This window comes from Acipenser ruthenus, chromosome 20 (genome assembly GCF_902713425.1).
Source record: "Acipenser ruthenus chromosome 20, fAciRut3.2 maternal haplotype, whole genome shotgun sequence".
Lineage (NCBI taxonomy): Eukaryota > Metazoa > Chordata > Actinopteri > Acipenseriformes > Acipenseridae > Acipenser > Acipenser ruthenus.
The window spans coordinates 25,536,197-25,558,433 of record NC_081208.1 but is presented as its reverse complement, the minus strand read 5'-3'; the positions used below and the strand labels follow the sequence as shown (position 1 = coordinate 25,558,433).

The window sequence follows — 22,237 nt, the reverse complement described above, 5'->3', positions numbered from 1 at the left end:
GTGCCTGGATTAGCATAATTGTGTGTAGAACATTTCGGGCAATATTTAGAAAATGGGCGAAGGCAAAAACTAATTGAACAAGGTTTTTAAAAATGGCTTTATAATGACTAACAGACCTCTAGTGATGCCAACGCATCACCTTAAATGAGACACAATTAATCACAAAAGTGTAATACTAATCAATAAATAAAATAAAAAGCAGGATCACACTCTGGCCAGACTAAATCAAAATCAGTGCAGATCCACTTGTACTCTTAACATAGCTTCTAAAAAAAAGTCAGAGCTTTTCTTTAAAGGTTGCCTGAGAGTAGCCTAGTGTTTCCCTCCAGCGAGAAACGTTGACTGTCGCTTCAGTACAGTACAGTACAGTAGAGCAGTACAAGTTATTAATTGAACGCAGCTTGTTGACAGCCTAACCACCAACTGAACTGGCACACAGGATTCCTGAAATAGCTGCTGGTGAGGTGATGACTCAGTGTTGTGCTGCTTTCCTGGATTTGCACACAGATTTTACATTCCAGAGCTGCTTAGAACAGGAGTTCCAGATTCCTGCAGCTGTCCCAGTGCTGAGCAGAGCTCTGGTTCTTCACAACTGCCTATATAATGACTCTAATTTCTATTGTATTGTACAAATTGCCAAAGCTGATTGGTTACTTCCTTCCACTTTCCAGATTTAAACAAGCCTGCCCCTTGCTGCTCAGTGAAAATGCTCTGCTCAAATGGTATGAACAAACTATAGTATAATCTTATCTTAAATATTTAAAAAAAGATACGAATAAAATTAAATCAAACTGAATTGGCATATGGGACAAGTCCATAGGAGGTGTGGTGATACAGTGGTTAAAGAAAGGAGCTTGTTACCAGGAGGTTCCAGGTTCAATCCCAGCTCAGCCACTGACTCACTGTGTGTGACCCTGGGCAAGTCACTTAAACTCCTTGTGCTCCGTCTTTCGGATGAGACGTAAAACCGAGGTCCTATTGCAAGTGCCTCTGCAGCAGCAGTTGTGATGCATAGCTCACCCCCAAGTCTCTATGTCCCTTTGGATAAAAGCACCTACTAAATGAATAAATACTAAACTTAAAACAATGTTCTACCCAGATTCCTTATTATGCACAATGCAGTGCTTCCTCTTTATTTCTGACTAACACATATAAAAAAAAGAGTGACATATTGACAACAGTGAGCTAGTGAAGGGCCTTTAAAACAGGAAAATATTTACTGCCAACGTGGCATGACTGTGAATTAACCACATTGGTGAATTATTGAGTTGTGAAATAGGGGACTACAGTGTATTTTTACATTTTCAAATTGAGTTCTACAAGTCCAAGAATGTTCTAAAACAAATTACAAAAAGTTACCTTAGGCATGAGAAAGAAAAGAGAATAATGAGAGTAATACCAGAGAATAATGACTAAATTAAAAATCTTAAAAATGATGAATCTTTCTTGTTAATATTTGCTCACTATAATATAACGGACTGTTTGATACAATGGGGGTTTGTTTTATGCAAGGTCAAGCTCTACATGCTGCCTGTTTGTAACAGATAGAGGTTTTCAGCTTACGGGGTCTCCTGTTGATAGAAAATCCTTTAAAATGAAGTAAATACTGTAATACGCACATTTTATGAGGCTCTCTGGTGGGTGATCCATCAAAGCTAATTTGATTTATCACATGGATTCCCATCCACTGGAAATGTTTCGGTTTGCTGGGAGCCGCTTTCATGGGTTTTCATGGCCCTAAAGCAAGTGCTCAAGTGCTTTTTGGTTGTAAAGAAAATCAATAAAATAATTCTATTTGCAGAACTGTTTTATTTGAGAGTAAGAAGCACAAATAACTGTTCTTTCCATTGTATTTTGTAGGTATACATATAGAATGTCATGATGTTTCCCTTTTGGTCATTTTATGTAACACTATAGTATTGAGTCTATGAGATTTTTACCTTTATCATAGTGCAGTAAATGCAGGTCGCTAAAGCATTCTTTTATCAGGTACTGGGCAAGATCAAGGCCAACTTCTTAATTCCTTAATAAACCTTCTCTGGGATGGAATGGGTTTCAGTTTGACTTAAATACACTGGGTAGTTTCAGGAAAGGTGGTTGTTTTTTTTTTTTATGGTTTTTTTTTTTCGAAAAAATTCTGAGCTGTTGATATCTCCCAAGTCTCTTGGCAGCCTCTGTCAGTTTTGACCCCAGTGCAGACAGAGGCAGATACTGGCTGTGGGCAGCTATCTGCAGCATGAATCACTTTCTCAGAATACAAACCCTGGCCTGCACGGCTCTCCTGCAGCACTGCGAGAAGTCAATCTGCAGTTAGCACTTGATGATAAACAGTAGGGCATTAGTAGAGTTAATCAGCCCTGGGGGACCTTTTCTGTTCTGTTAGCTTTCTCCTATTAACAAAAAAATCATTTACAAGTCGGCAGCTGCTAACAGTAAACAAGTTGTGGGCCTGCACTACAACAAGCCTCTAGTGCTTGAATCTGTGACACAACGTGTTCCAGACATGTCACAAACTTGCACTTGCATGCTCCCATAAACAGACATGCAAAAGCTTGGATTCTTTCACTTACAGACGCAGACACACAAGTCTCAAGTCTTTACAAGTCATACGCACATACAACGCAGGTATTACAACAAATACAAAAATATATTTGCCCACTTGACTTCCCCCAGAGTTAAGGATACTAAAATCTACAGAAAATTCACCCAGGCGATACATTTTTTTTAGAATAACTAATTTCAAACACAGTGAAGTTAAAATTATGAAATAAATTAATAAGTAAACAATGCTATTTATTGTAAGGTTGGCAGGATCGGGAAATTCCTTTAATATTAGCTTATCTAGCCTGCGGGATTGCTTGAAAAGGGACATTGTACAACACACACAGCATCATTGACCAGTGAGAATCACACTCAAATTGGGAATGCATGTCTGATTGTTTGGTGGATGTGAGGGTCTTTTCAATTCATCTAAATTGTGTCCCAGTTTAATATAAAATTAGGCCCTCACTGGCATTTGGAATACTTTTTGTGTTGTAACTACACATGAAATTCTTGTGTAATTAATGACACTTGAATATAATGGAATTAGGGCAGCAGTGTGGAGTAGTGGTTAGGGCTCTGGACTCTTGACCGGAGGGTCGTGGGTTCAATCCCAGGTGGGGGACACTGCTGCTGTACCCTTGAGCAAGGTACTTTACCTAGATTGCTCCAGTAAAAACCCAACTGTATAAATGGGTAATTGTATGCAAAAATAATGTGATATCTGTATAATATGAAATAATGTATAATGTGATATCTTGTAACAATTGTAAGTCGCCCTGGATAAGGGTGTCTGCTAAGAAATAAATAATAATAATAATAATAATAATAATAATAATAATAATAATAATAATAATAATAATAATTGAATTGGCATTGTTACAGGGGTGCGCAATGGGGAAAGGACTGTTTGTCTGGTATGGCTCACCTGTTTCAGGGGCCCTGTCTCCACTGTCTCTCCAGGTGTGACCCCCCTTTTTTTCAGCAGCCGCACACATAAACACAGAGTGACCAGAGACACCACGGAGATCCCCAAGTCCGGGGCCAGCAGACGAGACGCGTTCGAGAGGTCACCTAGTGAGATTCTGCCACAAAGACACATGCCCTCATTTATTACACAGGGATGGAAATAAGACTGTAATTGCATTCATTTTAGAAACGCAAACTTTATAGTTTCTAAAAACAGGATGCGAAAGGTTTGTCTCCATTAGGTTAAAGTCCATGTGATGTATTCGGAATGGAATGTAAACAAATCGGTAATGGAGGATTATCTACCGTTAGTTCCATAAAAAAAGACAGACCTGCAAAGCAATGCAAAACTCCATTCGGAATCTCCAGTATTTCCATGGAGGATTTCTGTGTTAGATATGGTTCTGTGTTAGATTCTGCATGCTTTGCATACCTGGTAACCCCAACGTGCCTCGAAAGGGTCCCCCACGTGCTGCCTGCAAAACAAGAAGAACCCCATGATCTTTCCTGAAATCCCCAACATCTCCCATGCATTCCAAATGCTGACACAGATGGAGTATATCAGTATACAGATAAGCTACATATTATTTACAGTTACTTGTGCAGAATCATCATGTGTCCACCACACTGGCTGGTCTATTTTAATCTAAATACAGGCACCATATACTCTGTATTAATCCTGATCATGACCCACCCCCCAGGGCTGGTTTATTTACCCACATGACGAACAAGAGAAAGGTCAGCACTAGAGCAAATAAACACATTTTAGGACTGCAGTTGTTCATATCATTCAAAGAAGCCCCAGTGTAACATGTTGATAAAACTTAACTGGTTCTCTTGAGCAGACCAGCTGGCACAGTGAATCTGAACCATAGGTGACCCAAATAATAAGATCAATTGAACAGGTACAAAGTTGTTATGGGAGCTTTAAAAAAATGAAGGTGGTGATTTTTTTGGAGAGTAGAAACAGTTTACAATCCAAATAACCAAATACACTGGCCATCCATATCTTTTGTTTCAAATCCATTGTGTTGCTGGAGTCTGCTAATGACTTTGCTCGAGTCTAAGAGAAAGGGATTTGTGAACCCTGTAATAGATTAAGATTTCATGTATAGTTATCACAACTAGCTGCCTGTAACTTAACAAGTTTATTTTCTCAGTCTTTAGCGCAAAGAGCGGAGCAGCTCAGAGGCAGGGCTGGGAGATTGTACTCACAGTTGTATCCCAGGATATCGTCCAGTCCCGGGACAGTGTGTAGGCAGATCTGAAAAACCACATGACCTAACAGGAAGATGATGCTGGTGCCAAACAGGGCCTTGATGAACCGGCCTGTGTGACCTGAAATAAAAAAATTAAATAAAAAAAACACATAGCAAAAATGTATAATTAGCATATTCCAGTAGAAAAGTGAACTAAATAGCCCATCATATTACCTCATAAATTCAATGAAATAATGCAGTTCTTATGCAGTTTTAATGATCTCAAACAGTGACCTGTCTTAATATCGCCCCCCTAAATTGTATTAGCAAAACTTCATTTGACTGTATTTTCATTTGTGTGGTGATGTTAATAAGTAAGTAACCCAAAGGAGGAAACCCAAGACAGATTAGTATTGAGTTAAAGACTGGCAGTGTTTATTAAAATAGACTCCAAAGTCTTTCATTTATTCTAGAAGTCTCTGCTGTTTGGTTCCACAGCATGATCTATTTGATGCTGTCACTTACAAATTCTGTTACAGGGTAATGTTTTGATTACATTTCAAGCTATAGTTGTACAATGGATATTTGAATAAATTTGCCCCCAGCACTACTTAATATCCTTAAATAAACAGCCGTTGAAGCGCTCTCCCAGTTAGCTATGTAGGTGTGCAAAATATGGGTTTTCCTAATGAAAACAAATACTAGTGTGATCAGAAACAGTTTTTAATTAAATCTTTTCCATTTATGAAAAAGGAATAGAAGTTACATTTGGTCCTCATTAAATAATAAATGTTATAAACTTTGCCACTAAACACATTGAAACCTAGAGCGATGTGCAGACTCCGCTCACCCCACGGCGCTCCATAAAAATATCAACTCCCTTTGTTAAGAGTTAAAGCCACAGCAACAAAGGAGCTCATTGTAGAAAGGTGTGCAAGCAGCAATGAGCACACACCCATTCATGCTAGTGCACAGCATGGGAGGCTTTTTGGGGCTTTAGGCTGGGCAACCCCAAATTAGCATGCAACAATTTGCTTTGCTTTTTAATGTCTTTTATACAGATGTTTCTTGAAGTATCCCAGAACAAGGTTTTTTGTTGTTGTATATGATCATAATTTAGAACTTTTATTTAACACTATGTAATCAATGAACAATATAATATTTCTTCACTTGATGTTCCTGTCTGTTCCTTGTGAACCCCAAATTATTGTTTTTAAAACAACTTGAAATTTAAATCTCCCAGAAGATTAAATATCGCTGAGCATTGCAAACAAATATTTGAATAAGCGATAATAAAAAGCACATGGCTTGATCACTATGCTTGGGCTTGATTAGGGCGGATTTGATAATTTAGCACTTTCAGAACAGTTCAGCATCAATCTTCAAAACGATTTGCACCCCTAGATTATTGTTTAAGTTTATTTTTTATTTATTTGAAAATAAACTATACTTTCTAAGATGATTTATCCAGTCCTGGGTTGTTAAAAAGAAACCACTGAATGTTTTGTGGCCATAAGTGGTGAAATAAATGTCAAATGAAGTTTATAGACAGAGGTTAACAGACCAATAAAGTTTTGCTTGACGCCCATCAGGGGGCAGTACATTTGTATTGGCGATGCAGCACTGAAAATTCTACAGTAAAGATACGGAAATTTGAGGTGAACTGGGTTCCATATTTGCAACCAGCTCTTGTGTTGTGTGTCATGACACCAGTACATACCTACAGTCTGGGGAACTGTACCTCTGCCCATATTCCTGACTCATTAGTCCAGCCCAATCTGTTTGCAAGTTTCAATGGGTATTGAAGTCACCGACATCATCATCATCATCATCATCACCATAGCGTACCATAGCATACCAAAACTAAGGTCAAACCTTACTGACTTCAGATGGAACATAGAACATTTGAACTAACTGAACTGCTCCAGTTTTTACTTTGTTTATTCACAACATCTGTCTCTGGGAATTGTAGACAAAAGCTCAGTTACATTTGGAGGCTGTAAAGCACGGCTGCATTTATTGTGCAGTTTGTTTTCCATTCAAACCCCGGCCTGCCGCTTAAATATACCTTTGAACCTTTTGATTGCCCTTCCACAAATCGCACAACTATTTGTTTTATCTTCCGGCAGCTTTTGTTTTTCTTCAACTTCATTGAGCTCATGTTGACCCATCAAAACCAGTTTTTTAATATTCTTTCTGACGTTAAAAGGAAATGGTTATGGCCTGTAAAACATACAAACAATTAAAATCCACATTCCAGTCCAAACCACAATTCATTGTTATTTGTGCTACAAGTAACCTCCCCCCACCCTTAGTTTTTCGATTTCAACACATATTGTATTTGATTGTTGTCAAGCAAGACAAAGCAAGCAGCAACATGATGGTCAGATTCTCCAGAAATTATGAGCAGCAGCAGAGGGTAGAATAATAATTTTATTTTTCAACTCAGCCAATCATTCACATCTACTCCTTGAAACCCCCAAAAAACCTGGCATTATGGCTGTTACGGACACAAATATTTACGAAGATAATAGGCAGAGGCTGGGCGTGAACCGAAGAGCCCACACATCACAAGAGAGCGTCTTAACTACAGTGCAAAAGAACCGGGCTCCCCTGCATTTGTGGTTTTAGAGGATTTAACTTCTTCTGATCTCATCCCATCGCAGGGGACAGAATCCATAACGACAGCGTTACAATCGGAAGAAATTAATTATTAAATCCACCCTAGCATTGTCTGGTGAATGGAATTAAAAAAAAAATTTAAAAACTGCCTTTTTAAAAATTAGCATAAATACTCAAAATACTCCCGATTCACCTTGATAAATAATTTGTTGACATTTGTTTTCAAAATGTTCTTAATTTTTGGCCATTCATATTTTATTTCATAATTTTAAAAGCATAACTGTATTACAGCTTGCAGAGTTCCCGCCTCCAAAGATTTATTTGAAGATCATGTGGAACAAGAGGGCTTTCCTGGTTATTTGTTTATTGATTAAGGTAATGAAAAGAGCTCTGTGGTATTTCCAGGAGCAAGGTAAAGAAATCATGTGTTTTTCCATTACTGGTCTAGAGCAGACAGAGTCGGGTGATCCCCAGCTTATTAATAGCACAGCAGTTTGTGATCAACCAAACACTTGCACTGCAAGACTTAATTACAAAAATTAATTACAGCGGTTTGAACACTCACAGTTTAGGAAGAGAAATCCCCCAGAAAATTGATTTCTGGGAAAAACGAAACAGCTCATTAAATAAATGAATGTGGTTGACGCACTCTTACTGTGCAGCAGAGAGGGTTTTTTGAATAGTTTGTTTTCTTTTATTTTCAAAAACAGCTTTCCAAACCATCCAATGTGTTTATTTTTAGAGTGACTGTACATGAATTGCCTGTTAAAAAAACAAATAGTGTTTATATTTCTTTTTTTAAAGTGTGTTTTTAAAAGGCGGTCCAGCTGGTGTGGGAATAGAGGGGTCACTGTGGGGAGGTGCAGGGGCGAAGTAGAGCCTTCATTCACTAGTATAATGGGAGCTCAGAGATCGCAAGCTGCAGATTGGGAAAATATTGGAACACAGTCTGCCAAAAACAGCAGTAACACCCAACACAACCAAAATTACAAGCAGAGTTTACAAACCTATTTTGCCAATATCCAATTTTGAGTATTACTGCTAGAAGATATGGTATGGGTGGGGTTTTATTTATAGTAGTATTTTAAGTCTCGTTGGAAGTTTTTGTTCAATCAAATTGCAAGACTTCAAACAATTAACATTCGTACAGTTAACAACATTGTGTTCTTTTGAAAACTTTGATTGGCTACGAAAAAGGACCATATTACCTTCTAGCTAAAACTACCCCAGACAGCCTACAAAATGTCATTGATCAAAGGTGTAAGCAGATTGGCAAGTGCCAACCGCAGAATGCCATTCACTTTAAGAACATCATAAGGACTTTCTGCGGTGCACGACTTCCAATTCACCCGGGAAAGCAGTAAAGATTTGCACAATGACTAAAACAACATTTCAAAGTTGTCTTGTCACACTAAACACACTGAGTTCTAGATCTACACCAGGGTAATGCAATGTTGTTGGACTGCTTTTCTCACAAGCATTTCTGCCCCAAAGTTACTGTTTGTTAACATATTTTTATTTAACAAAAAGAATAAAACAACATCAAGAGAAGGCCTGGTGGATGACAGTCAGGGGCACACCTGTTCGATGCCCTCCGTTCTACACTTGAAATGAATTGACAGATTCCAGCTTTCTGCTTTCACAATGACTTGAGCCGACTGGAACATCTGTGAATTCTTCCATGAAAAAGGGGAATCGACCCAGGTGTCCAAGCCAGAGCCCCTGGAAATAAGAACACCAGGTGAACAGAAGGGCCATCCTTAACAATTGAATCCAGTCTTTTCTTTGTTCAGGGTGAGGAGTTTCCTCGTGTTGTATCTTGTTTGTGGAGTTCTGCTCTTTTTTTTCTGTGAAACTTGATAAACAACGGATTGTATGACTTAATTGCAGAAACAGTTAGACCTAAAAAAAAAAAAGAACCCGCTGAATGTATTAAAAGAGTTCAGTTTAACATTTCCAGACTGGCAGAAGATGAAAGTATGAGAGAAAATGTATTAAAACCATTAACGTACCAACACAAAAACAAACAAACAAACCCCCAGCACAACCAACCCTTACAATATATAATCTGTTTTTTACGCAGTTATAAATGCTGAAGTAGTAACATTTAAAACATTGGGAACATATACAAACAAAATTAAAATGAATTATTTCCTCAGGGAATAAATTCCTTCTAATTAGGAGTGACAAGCCCTGATGCGCTTTGATTCGTATGTTGTTATGGAACAGACCTGGCTGTTCAGTTGTTCTGAATACTTGGCTTTTTCTGTTCCCCTTTGCTCCTAAAGGATTTAGGAACAGGAAAAGACTATTATGCAAAACATGCTTTTCAAATATTTCCACCACAATGAGGGTGCTGTGGCAATTTAACCCTACAGTAACTTTGGGGCAAACGCTACTTCATACATCTGTAGAGTCACTTAGAACATAATTATTTTGGCAACTGCATCCAACTTACTAGAAATAATAATACAGCACTGCCATGGAATATGACATGTTGCATTTCCTCCATTGATGCCTGTCAGATTAAAATGTGCCTCATGTTGTGGAGAATGTAGGGATCATTTTGAGCCTGAGCCGAATGTTTAATAAATAAATCGGCATGTTACCCTAACCAGGTATTTACAATACAGAAGATGTTCCTATATAGTGTAGACATTTCACCCCAGAGTATCACTGAATTCATTTCTTTCCCTCAGAGGTTACTAAGCCACCAAACACAAAATCACGTTGGATCCAAGTCAATTGTGGTTTGTAGCATTGCCGACAACAACCCCTGCTTATCCTAAAAAAAAAAAAAAAAAAAGTGTCCCTCTTGGCAATAAAGAGAATACAGTTGAAAGTGGTACAGTAGGTCTGAAACTTCTTATTGTTAACTTGTGTGGCCAAATACTTTCATCAGATACACTCTTAATTTTAGAGCCAAAGGGTTGTTCGCAACTGTAAAACAAAAAAAGGCTTTTTTTTTTTTTTTTACGGTACAATTTGGAAAAATGTTGCATCATCAAGAATGATTGGTAATTATGTGTACTGAACACTTTGCCAGGTCTAAACACAGGAGCACTTGGCTTCTATTCATCAGCAACACACACACACACACACTGTACAGTACAGTACAGGTTTATGGAGATACTTTACTGTAGTATATTTACTTGGTACAATTATTCACAAAAATAAAAAATGTAAAGTTTTATAATGCAATAAATGTTTAGACATGCAGATCTACTCTGATTACTCAAGCAGACCGACTTTCCTGCTCATACTTTCATTTGTATGTTTTTGTTTAAGTTTACCTTGTTACCAATCATACAGAACAGAAACATTTACCCACCAGCATACTGTGCACAGAAGTACAAACTTACACCCATCAGCATACTGTATACAGAGGTACACACTTACACCCACCAGCATACTGTACACAGAGGTACACACTTGCACCCACCAGACTACTGTATACAGAGGTACACACTTGCACCCACCAGCATACTGTATACAGAGGTACACACTTACACCCACCAGCATACTGTATACAGAGGTACACACTTGCACCCACCAGCATACTGTATACAGAGGTACACACTTACACCCACCAGCATACTGTACACAGAGGTACACACTTACACCCACCAGTACAGTGCATACTAACACCGCCACACACATTCAGATTGTTGCTGGGCTGTTGCCTTTACAGCTGTTTTATATAAAATATTTTTAAAAACTGTAATTAAAGTCAATAGCAATTTTGTTGAGCTATTAAGGTTTTTTTTTTTTAGATCAGGATAAAAGGATATAGGTATCATAATTAAAATGGCATGTCAGTTTGTGACATCGTAGACACACATGGAACAGCTCATAAAGACATATAAAAATAAACACAATCAAACTAACAAACAATGCAGACTTGAGAATTCCCCAGGTTCCTGTCTGTCTTTGTGTGGCGCCCACTACTTTCCCATGTGTAGAGGCCATGCAACTGTGCATCAAAAGAAACAAAAATGATCATTCCCAATTCCGCAGCTTCTCAACTTCAGCACCTCCCCTCCCCTCTTGCTGGTACTCTTTAAGGCACTCTTAATGGCACACATCTGGGAGCTTCTATACTGGGGAAGAATGGCATCAAATTATATGCAGCACAAACTACATGGTTTTTATTAAACTGCTAATTTTATTTGCTGTCAGGTTCAGCTTTACAGGCTTGGCAGCTCTCTGGATTTTCCGATGGGGAAATGCTGGCTGCCATTAATGGCTCCTATGACATCTCATCTATTTCAAAGTGCTTTGATTTCACTAGAGAACAATGGATTTGCAAGTGAGTAAGCAAGCTTCATTGAATAATCTTGCAAGATCTTTAAATAAATGATTTGACAACCACATTCCAGATTCGGGCCTGTCTCCTATGCAAGGACATCTCTACTGCACCACACACTATGTTGCAGGTAATTCACCTGACTGGAACAATCTAGTTCACACCAGGCCTATTCACAGACCAGTTGGATATGCAGCCAGCTCATAAATCTCGAGGCAAAGGCAATCATTGAACCTGCCACCGTAAAACAACCTTTGCGAGTGTATCAGTAAAGCCATATTAAAACGGTGGGCCCTTCGGTAATTTTCTTTAAAAAACTCAGACAAACCCAGCTCTATTATTACAGCCCCCAGCGGGTGTTTATGTTTCAGAAGCCAGCAAAACACAGAAGGGTGCAATTCATTTTCTTTTCTTATCTCAAACAGGAACTGATATGAGCCAAGAGGTTTGGAGTGTTAACAGGTTGATAACTTGGATAAACAGACCTCCAAATTGGGCAGGACGCTGGGTCGGCGCCTAACTGCAGCGTCACTGCTTTCTTTGTGCTGTGGGAAGGGTCACATGCTTGCAAACCACAAGGAAAAACCCAGAGTAAATTAAATTTCAAACATGAAAAACATATATGCTAAATATGTGCATATATTAAAGTAGTCCCCTTTTAATAGATGTATATAGGAGCAATAATTATAAGGGTGCCTACATTATCTATAGAAAGTGTCCTTACATTTGTACCTTAACTGATATGCAGGACACAATATACTGTATACTACCCAGAGTCCCGATACTGTCTAAATATGTGTTGTATGTATATGCGTCTAAAAACAGACTGAATGTTGCTGCTTTTTCTTTGGTATCTGTTCCATCTATTGGTTTAATCATCCACTCTGAAGGTCTTAGTGAAGCTGCCTCTTTCAATGTGCCGAGCATAAAAAGCCCAGACTTCTGAATCCCCACTCCCCGCGGATATCTGAACGCAATCTGTCGGGTTTGTGAATATCTGTATTTAATCTGTCACTGCCCTTTCAGCCTGTTTGGAGCGGTTGTATCCTCTCCCGAGACCTGTCTGCGCTTAAAGATTACATTTACCTGCAGGCAAGCCCAATTAAAAAAACGGTAGTCCAGTGTGACCTGATTGTTAACTTCTTTGAAAGTTATGTGGAACAGAAGCACAAGTTGGTCAAATGACTCTGTCAGGGTCACACTATCTGCAGCTTAGCGACTGAGCAGAGGTTCAAGTATGTCATCTATGACTAAACCAACAAGATTCACAGTTATCTGATTATTATTTGTATTATCATCACCAACTCCTGAGAAGGCACAGCAAAGCCTGCTGTCATCCGTTTATTATATTAATCCAACTGGCAATGTGCCCGCCTGCCAACACACTGGAGTGCCCAGAACAAGCTGCTATCCCCACTGCCGTGAAACTGGGCAGACGATCCTATCCCTGATCATACGATGTGCGATACTTAAAGCCAGCGTGTTCATATGTTGTTCCCATTCAAGTCGGATCTCTAATCCAAGAACTACGCACTCATTTTTTGGCTTGCATTCCCAGTAAAACACAAGCTGAATGATGGTCCAGTGTAAGTTTAAACATTCAGCACCACACAGCCATCAGAAAAAACCTCTTTCAATTGAATTGTAAGAAGTGCCAAAGTGATCCCTTTTTTAGAAGACTCTATTATATAAAAGTTGTTTGTGAACCGTCCTAGTCTGTTACAATTCAGCAAAATACAACAGCTTCCAGATATAGAAACCAGAATTAGAGAAGTTCTCTTACCTCGTATGGTGCGTTCACTGGGTCCTGGGAACCATGGCAACAGCAGCAGGTAAAGAAGATAAACTAATGACAGGGCATTATACCGGAACAAGCAGGCTGAGGACAGAGACATTAAACAGTGTCAGTACAGCAATACCAGCCATGCATCAGAATACTGTACAATAGACAGCTAATACACATTTTGGTTAAAAAAATATATAATTCAAATATAAACATTTCCAAATTAAAAGATATGTTACATGTTTATTCTTTCTTCCTGCATCAAAAGACAAGTCACATTTCCTTACCACATTACCCACAAGTATTCATTAGAATGGAGCAGAAAGGAGGCAGCAATTACTGCAGGTCTGTTCAGCAGTGTATGACTTTGATGATGCTATATCAGTGGTGCCAGGGCTGGAGAGATTTACTGGGGCTCAGTCTCACCTGGGGTGCAGGCCGAGGAGTGCAATCACAGCCTGCCAGAGAACCCAGCGGGGCCCGGCTTTGAACCTCACAGCACGCTGTTGTTTGGCACCGAATGTAAGAATTAAATCCCTTCTAACACAAGAACGGTATTCTCATAAATTGTAACTTTTTTTGACCCACTCAGAACCTCTGTGAGCCGTGCACTCCTTTGTACAAGAGGTTGTAGTAACTTCTTGGTCCTCTCGCCCAGACTGTACAAGATGACATCTCTTATATAATGAGACACCCTACATATATAACATTAATCTCCAACCCTTTTTTGTTGCTAACACTGGGCTACATTGTCATAAGCTATAAAAAAAAAAAAAATCTGAAATGGGGGAAAAAACCCCCCACCAAATTACAATTCTAAAATGACCTAAAACAATGTAGGACTGCTTACAAGCCTCTAAATAAAAATAAATAAATAAAAAAGTTGTTGATTTCTGGTTTGGTAATTTATTGGGTGTGATTTTCCTTTCTGAAAAAATTAAATAAATAAAAATAGGCGAATGACGATTTGGAGTAAATAGCTTTGAGAATGTAGCCCAGTATTCAATAACGACAGTCATTAAAATAATGTTTCCACTGATCTCCAACAATGCAGCCTAGGGATAGGAAGATCTAAACAGGCTTAGGAGGAGCTGTCTCGTTTACTGCTGCATGCCCTGCAGTGTTCTGCTCAGATTACTGATGTTTGAGGGCATAATTAGGGCTTCTATTTGCCAGTGTTTAATTTATTAAATTTTTTACAACTTTTCAGGGGTTTTCCGAGTTTCTCTTTTGGAAGTACTCTTTTCGAGTTTTTGATATTGTTGAAGCTTCTCAGATCTGCTCAAAAGTTCAGAACCTGTTAATTAATCCAGGGTTAGCATTGAGGCAGTTGTTTTTCTGCTTAAAATTAGAAATATTTAAATAATTCATATAAACTGCACCTCTATATTTGACTCTTAAATCAACGATAATAGACTTGCCCGCTGTGAATTTGTTGACTGTGGTTTCTGTTATGAGCCCACAACTTTTAAACAAACCCACAGTCTTATGCTGGGTTGTATATTAATCAATGACATCAAACGGCGTAAAACATATTTTAAAATCTTTTTTTCAACATTTCTGAAGCTAGTTTCTCTTTTTTAGGGTGTAGTTGCACAGCTGGGGAGGATCAGAAGCAAGTACTTACATTTGCAAGCAAGAAAGCAACACAATCTATATTCCTCCCCAGTGTGTTTAACAGGATGACTGACAAGAAAGCCATCCAGAAAGCCAAGCAAGGTCCAATCAACCAGGCAATTACTGTAATTAGAAGATCCGAGGGATTCATCAAATTAGCCCAAGGGGGAAAAGGAATGAGGAGAAACATCAAAAAAACCCAAAAACTGACATTATTCAGAAATCTGCCTCCAGTAACTCCAACTGCAGGAAATGGAGAAACCTACGCCAATATTCCAAATGAAACTAATAATACAGGCACTGACCAAATTTTAAACAGGGAATTGAGAAAGCAGACCCTGGGGTGCCGACAGTTACAATGAGGAATTCAGGAAATGGTCATTTCAAATGGAAAAACCTACAGCAATCCACCTAGCTGAGGCTGCAACTGATTTCCGTTTCACTGACAATGAAAAAGATGGTTTCTTGTGCTCCCGTATGTATTTACATTTTTATATTTACAAGAGCAACTTGGGACAGACGTTTAACCTAGATAGAGGGGTCTGAATTCCCACTAGGAATTGACCAAAAAAAAAAAAAAAAAAAATCAAGCAAAAAAAAAATGTCTAGTATCTTCTTTCCATTTGCGTGATTAATAACAGTTATCCAACTCTGGTTTATATAAACCAGCTGTTTCCATATGCATTAAAAAAAAATTCCCCACAATACACAGGTTTTTAATTCTTCACTGTAATTGAGTCTTGGTATTTTCTACTGTTTATTTTATAAACCTTTTTTTTGTTTAAATTGCACTGCAATGAAGTGAGATTTATTGGTCCACAAAAACAAGTTCAAGTCCGGTTCAGTTTGGAGTGTTGTTTTCAATGTTGCAAATAATGACTCATGAAGGTTGGGTGACTGAAATGGCCTTGCCTGCCTAGAACGATATCTTTATCTCTGTGACCAGGGTCAACTACAGTCAGGGTACAACAAATGAACTGTGTTCTGGCACAGTCACATAGAACCAAAACTGAGTGAGGGGAAAAGTTTCACTTTCAACAAAAAAAGAAGTGGAGGACATGTGCCTGTTCAGATTTTACTGACTCTTCATTTTTTAGTCTCTGTGCCCAAATCAACATGCATTTATTGGCTGCTGTGCCTGGAAGGAAGCACCGATAGGACATAAAAACAGCCTCCTGGCTGCTTTCCTCTGAGGAAGCGGGGAGAAGGCAGGCGGGTGGAAAGGAACTGGAGCAGCCGCCCGAGCCCCTGGGACCCCAGCAGGGTTAGTCTGCTTCCTCACTGAGCCGTGACCCCCATAACAGAGGCGTAAGAGAGCTTGGGGTTTGGGGCATACAGGCCCCTAGCGCTTCAGCTTCAACAACAGGGAACAGTCCGGAACTACTGTAGACTTTAACAAGGGTTTGAATTAATTCTTGTTTTTACTCATGTATGCGTTATTACATTTTTTGTTGTGCATTTTGAATGCACAAACGCTGCTATCCTCCATGACCAAACAAATTAAACTTATTATTTTGATATGCTACAGGACATTGTTTTAAGCAATTAAAGCCTCACCTGCAAGATCCTGTAATTGGGAAATTTGGAGAAGCGATTAAATCTTTTTTTTTTGTTTTTACCTCCCTGTAACTCATCATCAGTTCTACTCGTTATATTCAACTCATTTGACATGGTGTCTCCTTCAAATAAATATTTATTATACTGTAAGAGCAAATCACAGTTTAGCTTGGGTAAATTGCTTGACATTGGGAAAAGAAAACACAGTCTTTGTTGAAAAAAAAAAAAAGATCACTTTTTGTATCACTGTCTGCTTTGGCAAAAGTTTAGACTGGGGGTCAAAAACCCCAGCATGCATTTCACACATGGAAGGTGGAGAGCCTTCCCGTTGGCACACTGCATCTTCTGTGACCTGTGACCTCTGCTGGCTTTGTTTCATTACTCTGCACTGAAGGGCATGCTTACTGAATGACATTATAACCACTCTGTATATTATCCAACTCTCATTTTATCATCTTCACAACAAGTGTATAAATAACTGTTGTCTTGCCACTAAAGAACAGAAAGCAATGTATGCCTCTTCTGCCCTCTGTGTTACACCTCACCTTAAGTTTGTCTTTCATTTACAGACGGAATCTCATTTACAGATTCAAGGTGTGGCTTTTGGAATGCTTTTTTAGTTCCGTTTGTAAAATCAGTAAGCATGAATGATAACTCTAGAATTAAAACTTGCTGCAACCTGTCCGTGGACAGAAAATATTTTTTTTATTCAGCAACTATCCTAGTTAAAACCTGTTTAAAATGCTGTAAATAAATGTAAGTACAGCAACACTTCACTCGCTAACATGTTTTTAGAAGATCAATGGATATAATTTACATTTAACTTATAGTCAATATTGCTTTTGTTTAATTTCTTATTATGTGTGTTTTGTATGATTCTCTAGTGTTTCTGATTTGGTCATTATTTCCAGGCTTTCTAATGATGCCATCAAATATTAGCATTGCACTGGGCACTGAAGCCCATAGGTGGAGTACTGAGCCCACACAGTTTAAAGATGCCCTGAGATGGTTAGATTTTGTTTTTATCATTGTGGTTTTATCATGGTAAAGAAAAATTTAAATGAATAGTCCCAAGCTGGTTCCTGTGGCCCTGAGAACGGTGTTAAAGATTCATTCTGCTACAGTGGAGGTTTCAAACCTAGGCCAAACTCCCGTTATGGTTAATTATATGTTGTTGGCTGTTACAACAGCTCTGTGCTGGGATTGTTCACTTCTAGCCAACTTCACATAGATGCAAGCTGCAGAAACAACCCAAAACCCATTGCTTTTAACGGGTGTGATTTTGTGGTTATAAAAAAAACAAAACAATAAAAAGCCAAAATACATATCCTGAAATGGACAGGAAGAGCAGTTTATTTTTTTAATTTAGTATCCAATTTCTATAACTAAATATGGCACCCCATAAAGGAAGGCGAGGTATGTAATTTTCCTGAGAACGGATACAAAACGCCAGTCATCACTTCTTAGTTGTGGCCATACCCAGCCCATTATCACCCTGGAGTTGCTCACCAATGTTATTCACTGTCGAGCCATGAACAGCTCCTGTACATGTTACTGGAGTCACTGCCTAACATGGCCACCACTTGAGAAAGTGCTCCATCGTCAAGTTAATGTAAAAACAGTAATATTTTCACAGGGGTATAAATAATTGACGTCTATAACTACCCTTCATAAATCAACCCGGAATAGTTTCCGCAAAACTATTGCAAATTGTTAAAATGACACATCAAAACTTGGATGGATGACAAAGTTTAAATGATGCGCTGCTTAATATTTCTTGAAACAGATCTCCTGTCCACTTTGTAAACGGTTACTATGCTATGATACTCAAAAGAGCTGGGGAGTGTTAGCCCTGGGGACAATTCCAAACCAGGTTCATAATGCTGACCTGGCTAAGTCCCTCCCTCCCCCTCCGTTTCTCAGGGCATCCCAGAAAACAAGAAGTTGCATCTCACAGGTGAAAACAAACTGCTCCTAAACATTACAACCAAGTCACAACTCTGCTCCATTTTATGAGGTACAGTACAAAGCTTTAAGAAAGTATTCTAACCCCCTGCGCTACATAAAGCCTGGCCTGTTATCCCAAGGGTGCAGCTACCAGCAGGCAGGCAGAAATATGACTAATATCCTACAATCCAAGAGTAAAATCACCACCTTGTGACTCACAGTGAGACACACACACACACACAAACACACACTGTACAGGAAGTGCTTAATCCAGAGAGCTACAAGAGATCTCTGAAATACAGGAGAGCTGGAGTGGAAACCACACAAATCCATGTTAACACCTACAGTTTTCAAGGCGATTAGACCTGTTTGTACTGTAAAATGTAATCTGTCAAACTTCTTTTTGCTTTGCTGGCATTCTGAATGCCATCCATTTCAAATTGAGTTTGAATCTAAAGAATTTTGACCTGGGGCTCAAGCTGAACTGCAGGTGGGTGCTCACAGACCAGTGTCTGACAGGGGTGCAGGCGGACAACATATCTAGATAATTAGGTCAATTAGTCTGTTTGAATAGCATTGGAAAGAAGCCAAACTGGTAGCAATTTGCTTTAACTTGTTGACCGCACAGCTGTCCACTGATCCCAACAGAACACGCAAATGCTTGGTAATGGTGCAACTGTAGCAATTAAATCAGTCAAAGATATATGATAACAGACAAACTATAAAGATAACGCATGCAGAACTTTGAGTAAAAATGACACCAACTTAACATAAAATAATGCGTGAAATATATGTACTGTGAAAAGCAGAGACGTAGTCTTGCTGTGGGTATATACTCAGCACAGTGTATACAGCACATTCCACTCACACACATGCTGTATATTTAAGTGGGCACAATTTCTATTCTATAAAATGCCCCAATAGGTTCACAGCATGTAAATAAAGATGTTATAAATCAATGATTTAATTAAAGCTCTCGTGACAAGAGTTTTGAAACTAAAGACAGCACTAGCACGTGTGTGTTTGTGTAGCGATAAAGAATCCTTTTTGCAGTAACATGCACCCCGTAACCAAAACGGCAAGAATCGTTAGCTACACAACTGGCTCGGCAGTGACCTAATTCAGCAAATATTCATTTTATAGAGCCAGCAGCCAAAGATGAAGTGGAGCTGAGGAGCTACATAACTGCTGTTTGTGCAAAAATAAGAAACTTCTTTCACAAGCTTAATACATATATAAAAATATATATATATATATATATATATATATATATATATATATATATATATATATATATATGTATGTATTTATTAAAATATTTAACAAGGGGAAAAAATCCCTTGAGATGTAATATAATATATCGAGATCAGACATAACGAATTAAGCAAGAGCAATTAAATAAACAAGCAATAAAACTGGATGGCTTGGCAAGTCAACTGTAGTCATTTATGAGCACAATTGTCTGTGTAATAAAGTGTTTATTACAGTGTTGTAGGGCCAGCACGTGCATGTTTTCTATGCAAACCAGACACACACAGTGTTCCAGTCAAGCATCTCTGTGCGTTACTTGAATCATGTAACACACAGACCCTGGTAAATCTGCTCTGAACAGATCACACTTATCACAGCATGAATAAATCACACACAAGTGTGTAAGTTTACTCGGAAGAGTTATTCCTGCAGCAATAAGGGAGGTACAGTTTACTGCACAACAAACTCCGAGCTCCTGATCATTTAAATAAAATGCTTCATTGAAGGAAGTTCTGAAACCCAGGACTGGGTGCAGGGCTAGTATGAGTTTCATGCCCTGCAAATCTAACCTGAACATTAAAACAGATTATTTTTTTTTTCTTTTATTGTCAGTTTATACAGAAGCCAAAACAAATTTCAACATCTGGTATTGTCATGGTAGAATTTGCCACGTGTATTTGTACACAGTTTTCCTCACTTTGTATGAATATCTTCTCACCCTGTGCCAGACAGTTGAAATACATATCGTGAGCCAGTGGAATTATCTTGCACTCCAGACTCTGGAGCTCTGCAGCTCCACCTTTGGTCTAGTGTCAAGACACAAAAAAGTGGATCCCATTGAAAGGTGTCATCAATAAATGCGAGACAGCAATAATTCCCATGCACTGGATCGTGCCAAACGGCCTAACAGATGTGACTTGGCTTCTTTACAGGGCTTGCTTCCAAGGCAACAGAAGTCAGATCCCAACTTCAGCTGTGCAAGAAAAGAAATACCCCATCTGCATACTGGGACTAGAGACAGGGATATGGGGAATATGAGTGCAAACACTCCGGCCTCACCGACGTGGGAGACATTCAAGTCATCATCTTTCCAATGGCCGAAATATGTTAACCAGGTATGCCATAGAGAAGTCTTTAGTTAAATAAAAACTGAAATGTAGTTTTCTAGAATGCATCTTGTCAGTCAGACAGCTAGTCCACAACAAAATATGCATATATGCCAGAAGCTGTTATCAAACCCTTAGATTGCAACTTGCCACCCTATGGCTAATACAGTGCCACTGCCTCTGAGCAATAATTTTCCACTATAAGCCTCAACTATTTAACATATTAAAGGTGCCAGTGTTCAAGTTTTCATGTCACTAGTTTCCAGCAGATTTGTGCAATATGTTTTAACAATGCCTGTGGTTGCCACAAAGTGTTTACTGTTAAAAAATAACCCTATAACTTCATTCACTGGCACATCCCCTCTTTTCATGTGTAATTGTGTAAGATCTGTGCACTCAACATCATCAGTACGCTTATGGACACACACATCACATGGGAGGATCTTTTACATTCACAGATAAACAGCCGCAGAGCAGCGTGATAAATTGGCAAAGAGGGACAGATTATTTTGCCTCATTTTACAACTTCAAGTGCCAACCAAAACCTCAGCCTGCTGCGCAGTAGAAGTTCTTGGCTTTGGCTAGATACTAGTATGCCCTTGCTATAAACTCCTATTAGATTATATATTAGATTATTATATATATGGGAGCATATATCACACTCCTACACCCAATATATGTACGTTTGGATGCAGGTATGATATACAAAAGGAAAGGTCCTTCCATACTGTATGTCCTCCGATTCATTTACACTGTTAAAGAATGTCCTGACCAAGTTTCACTAGAATTCAAGTAGTTCTCTAGATGTCAAAATGTAAGCACTACCCATTGTGTGGACATATGTATCGTACTGTAGGTGTTTCCTATATATCCTGGAAGTATGCAGCCCTATCTTAACTTTCTTTACTACACAAAAGCAGTCTCCCTTTCAGACTGTAAAAACTTCTCAATATACTTGACTAAAAAAAGCCTTAGAAACGATTTAGATGTACTGATTTAAATAAAGAGGAGTGTAATAGTTTAACCATTTCTTCTTGAATTTGAGCAACATTAACCAGCAGACAGAGAGACTGGCCAGCGATTACAGACTTGTTTGGAAAGTCATGGGTTTGATATGAAGGGTTTTATTACAACTGTATACCAATGAAATTATAAAACGTGGATTTTATTTTAAGTTATTTAAATAGGGATAAAACTAAAAATGGTGTCCCTTTGTTGTGTAGCTCAGGTATTGCTTTTAGCAGTGAAACAAACACAAACTACTAGGACTTACAGACATTACAGTACTGTAAAAATGGGATTTGATTCTTAGTCAGAGCATTTTCAGAGAAAGGCAGAG

The 22,237-nt window shown here is 38.6% G+C and overlaps 1 protein-coding gene across 5 annotated transcripts in view; it reads right to left on the bottom strand.

Moving 5' to 3' along the window:
- The window catches only part of LOC117425025 (piezo-type mechanosensitive ion channel component 1-like), a 61,690-nt gene that overhangs the window by 30,412 nt on the left and 9,041 nt on the right, over nucleotides 1–22,237 (bottom strand). For all 5 annotated transcript variants that reach the window (XM_058993735.1, XM_058993737.1, XM_058993738.1 and 2 more), the window contains 4 exons: nucleotides 13,421–13,516; nucleotides 4,726–4,848; nucleotides 3,944–3,986; nucleotides 3,470–3,626 (listed from right to left, as the gene is read on the bottom strand). In XM_058993735.1, coding sequence (XP_058849718.1) covers nucleotides 3,470–3,626; nucleotides 3,944–3,986; nucleotides 4,726–4,848; nucleotides 13,421–13,516 — 419 coding nt within the window. The remainder of the gene's footprint in view (nucleotides 1–3,469; nucleotides 3,627–3,943; nucleotides 3,987–4,725; nucleotides 4,849–13,420; nucleotides 13,517–22,237) is intronic.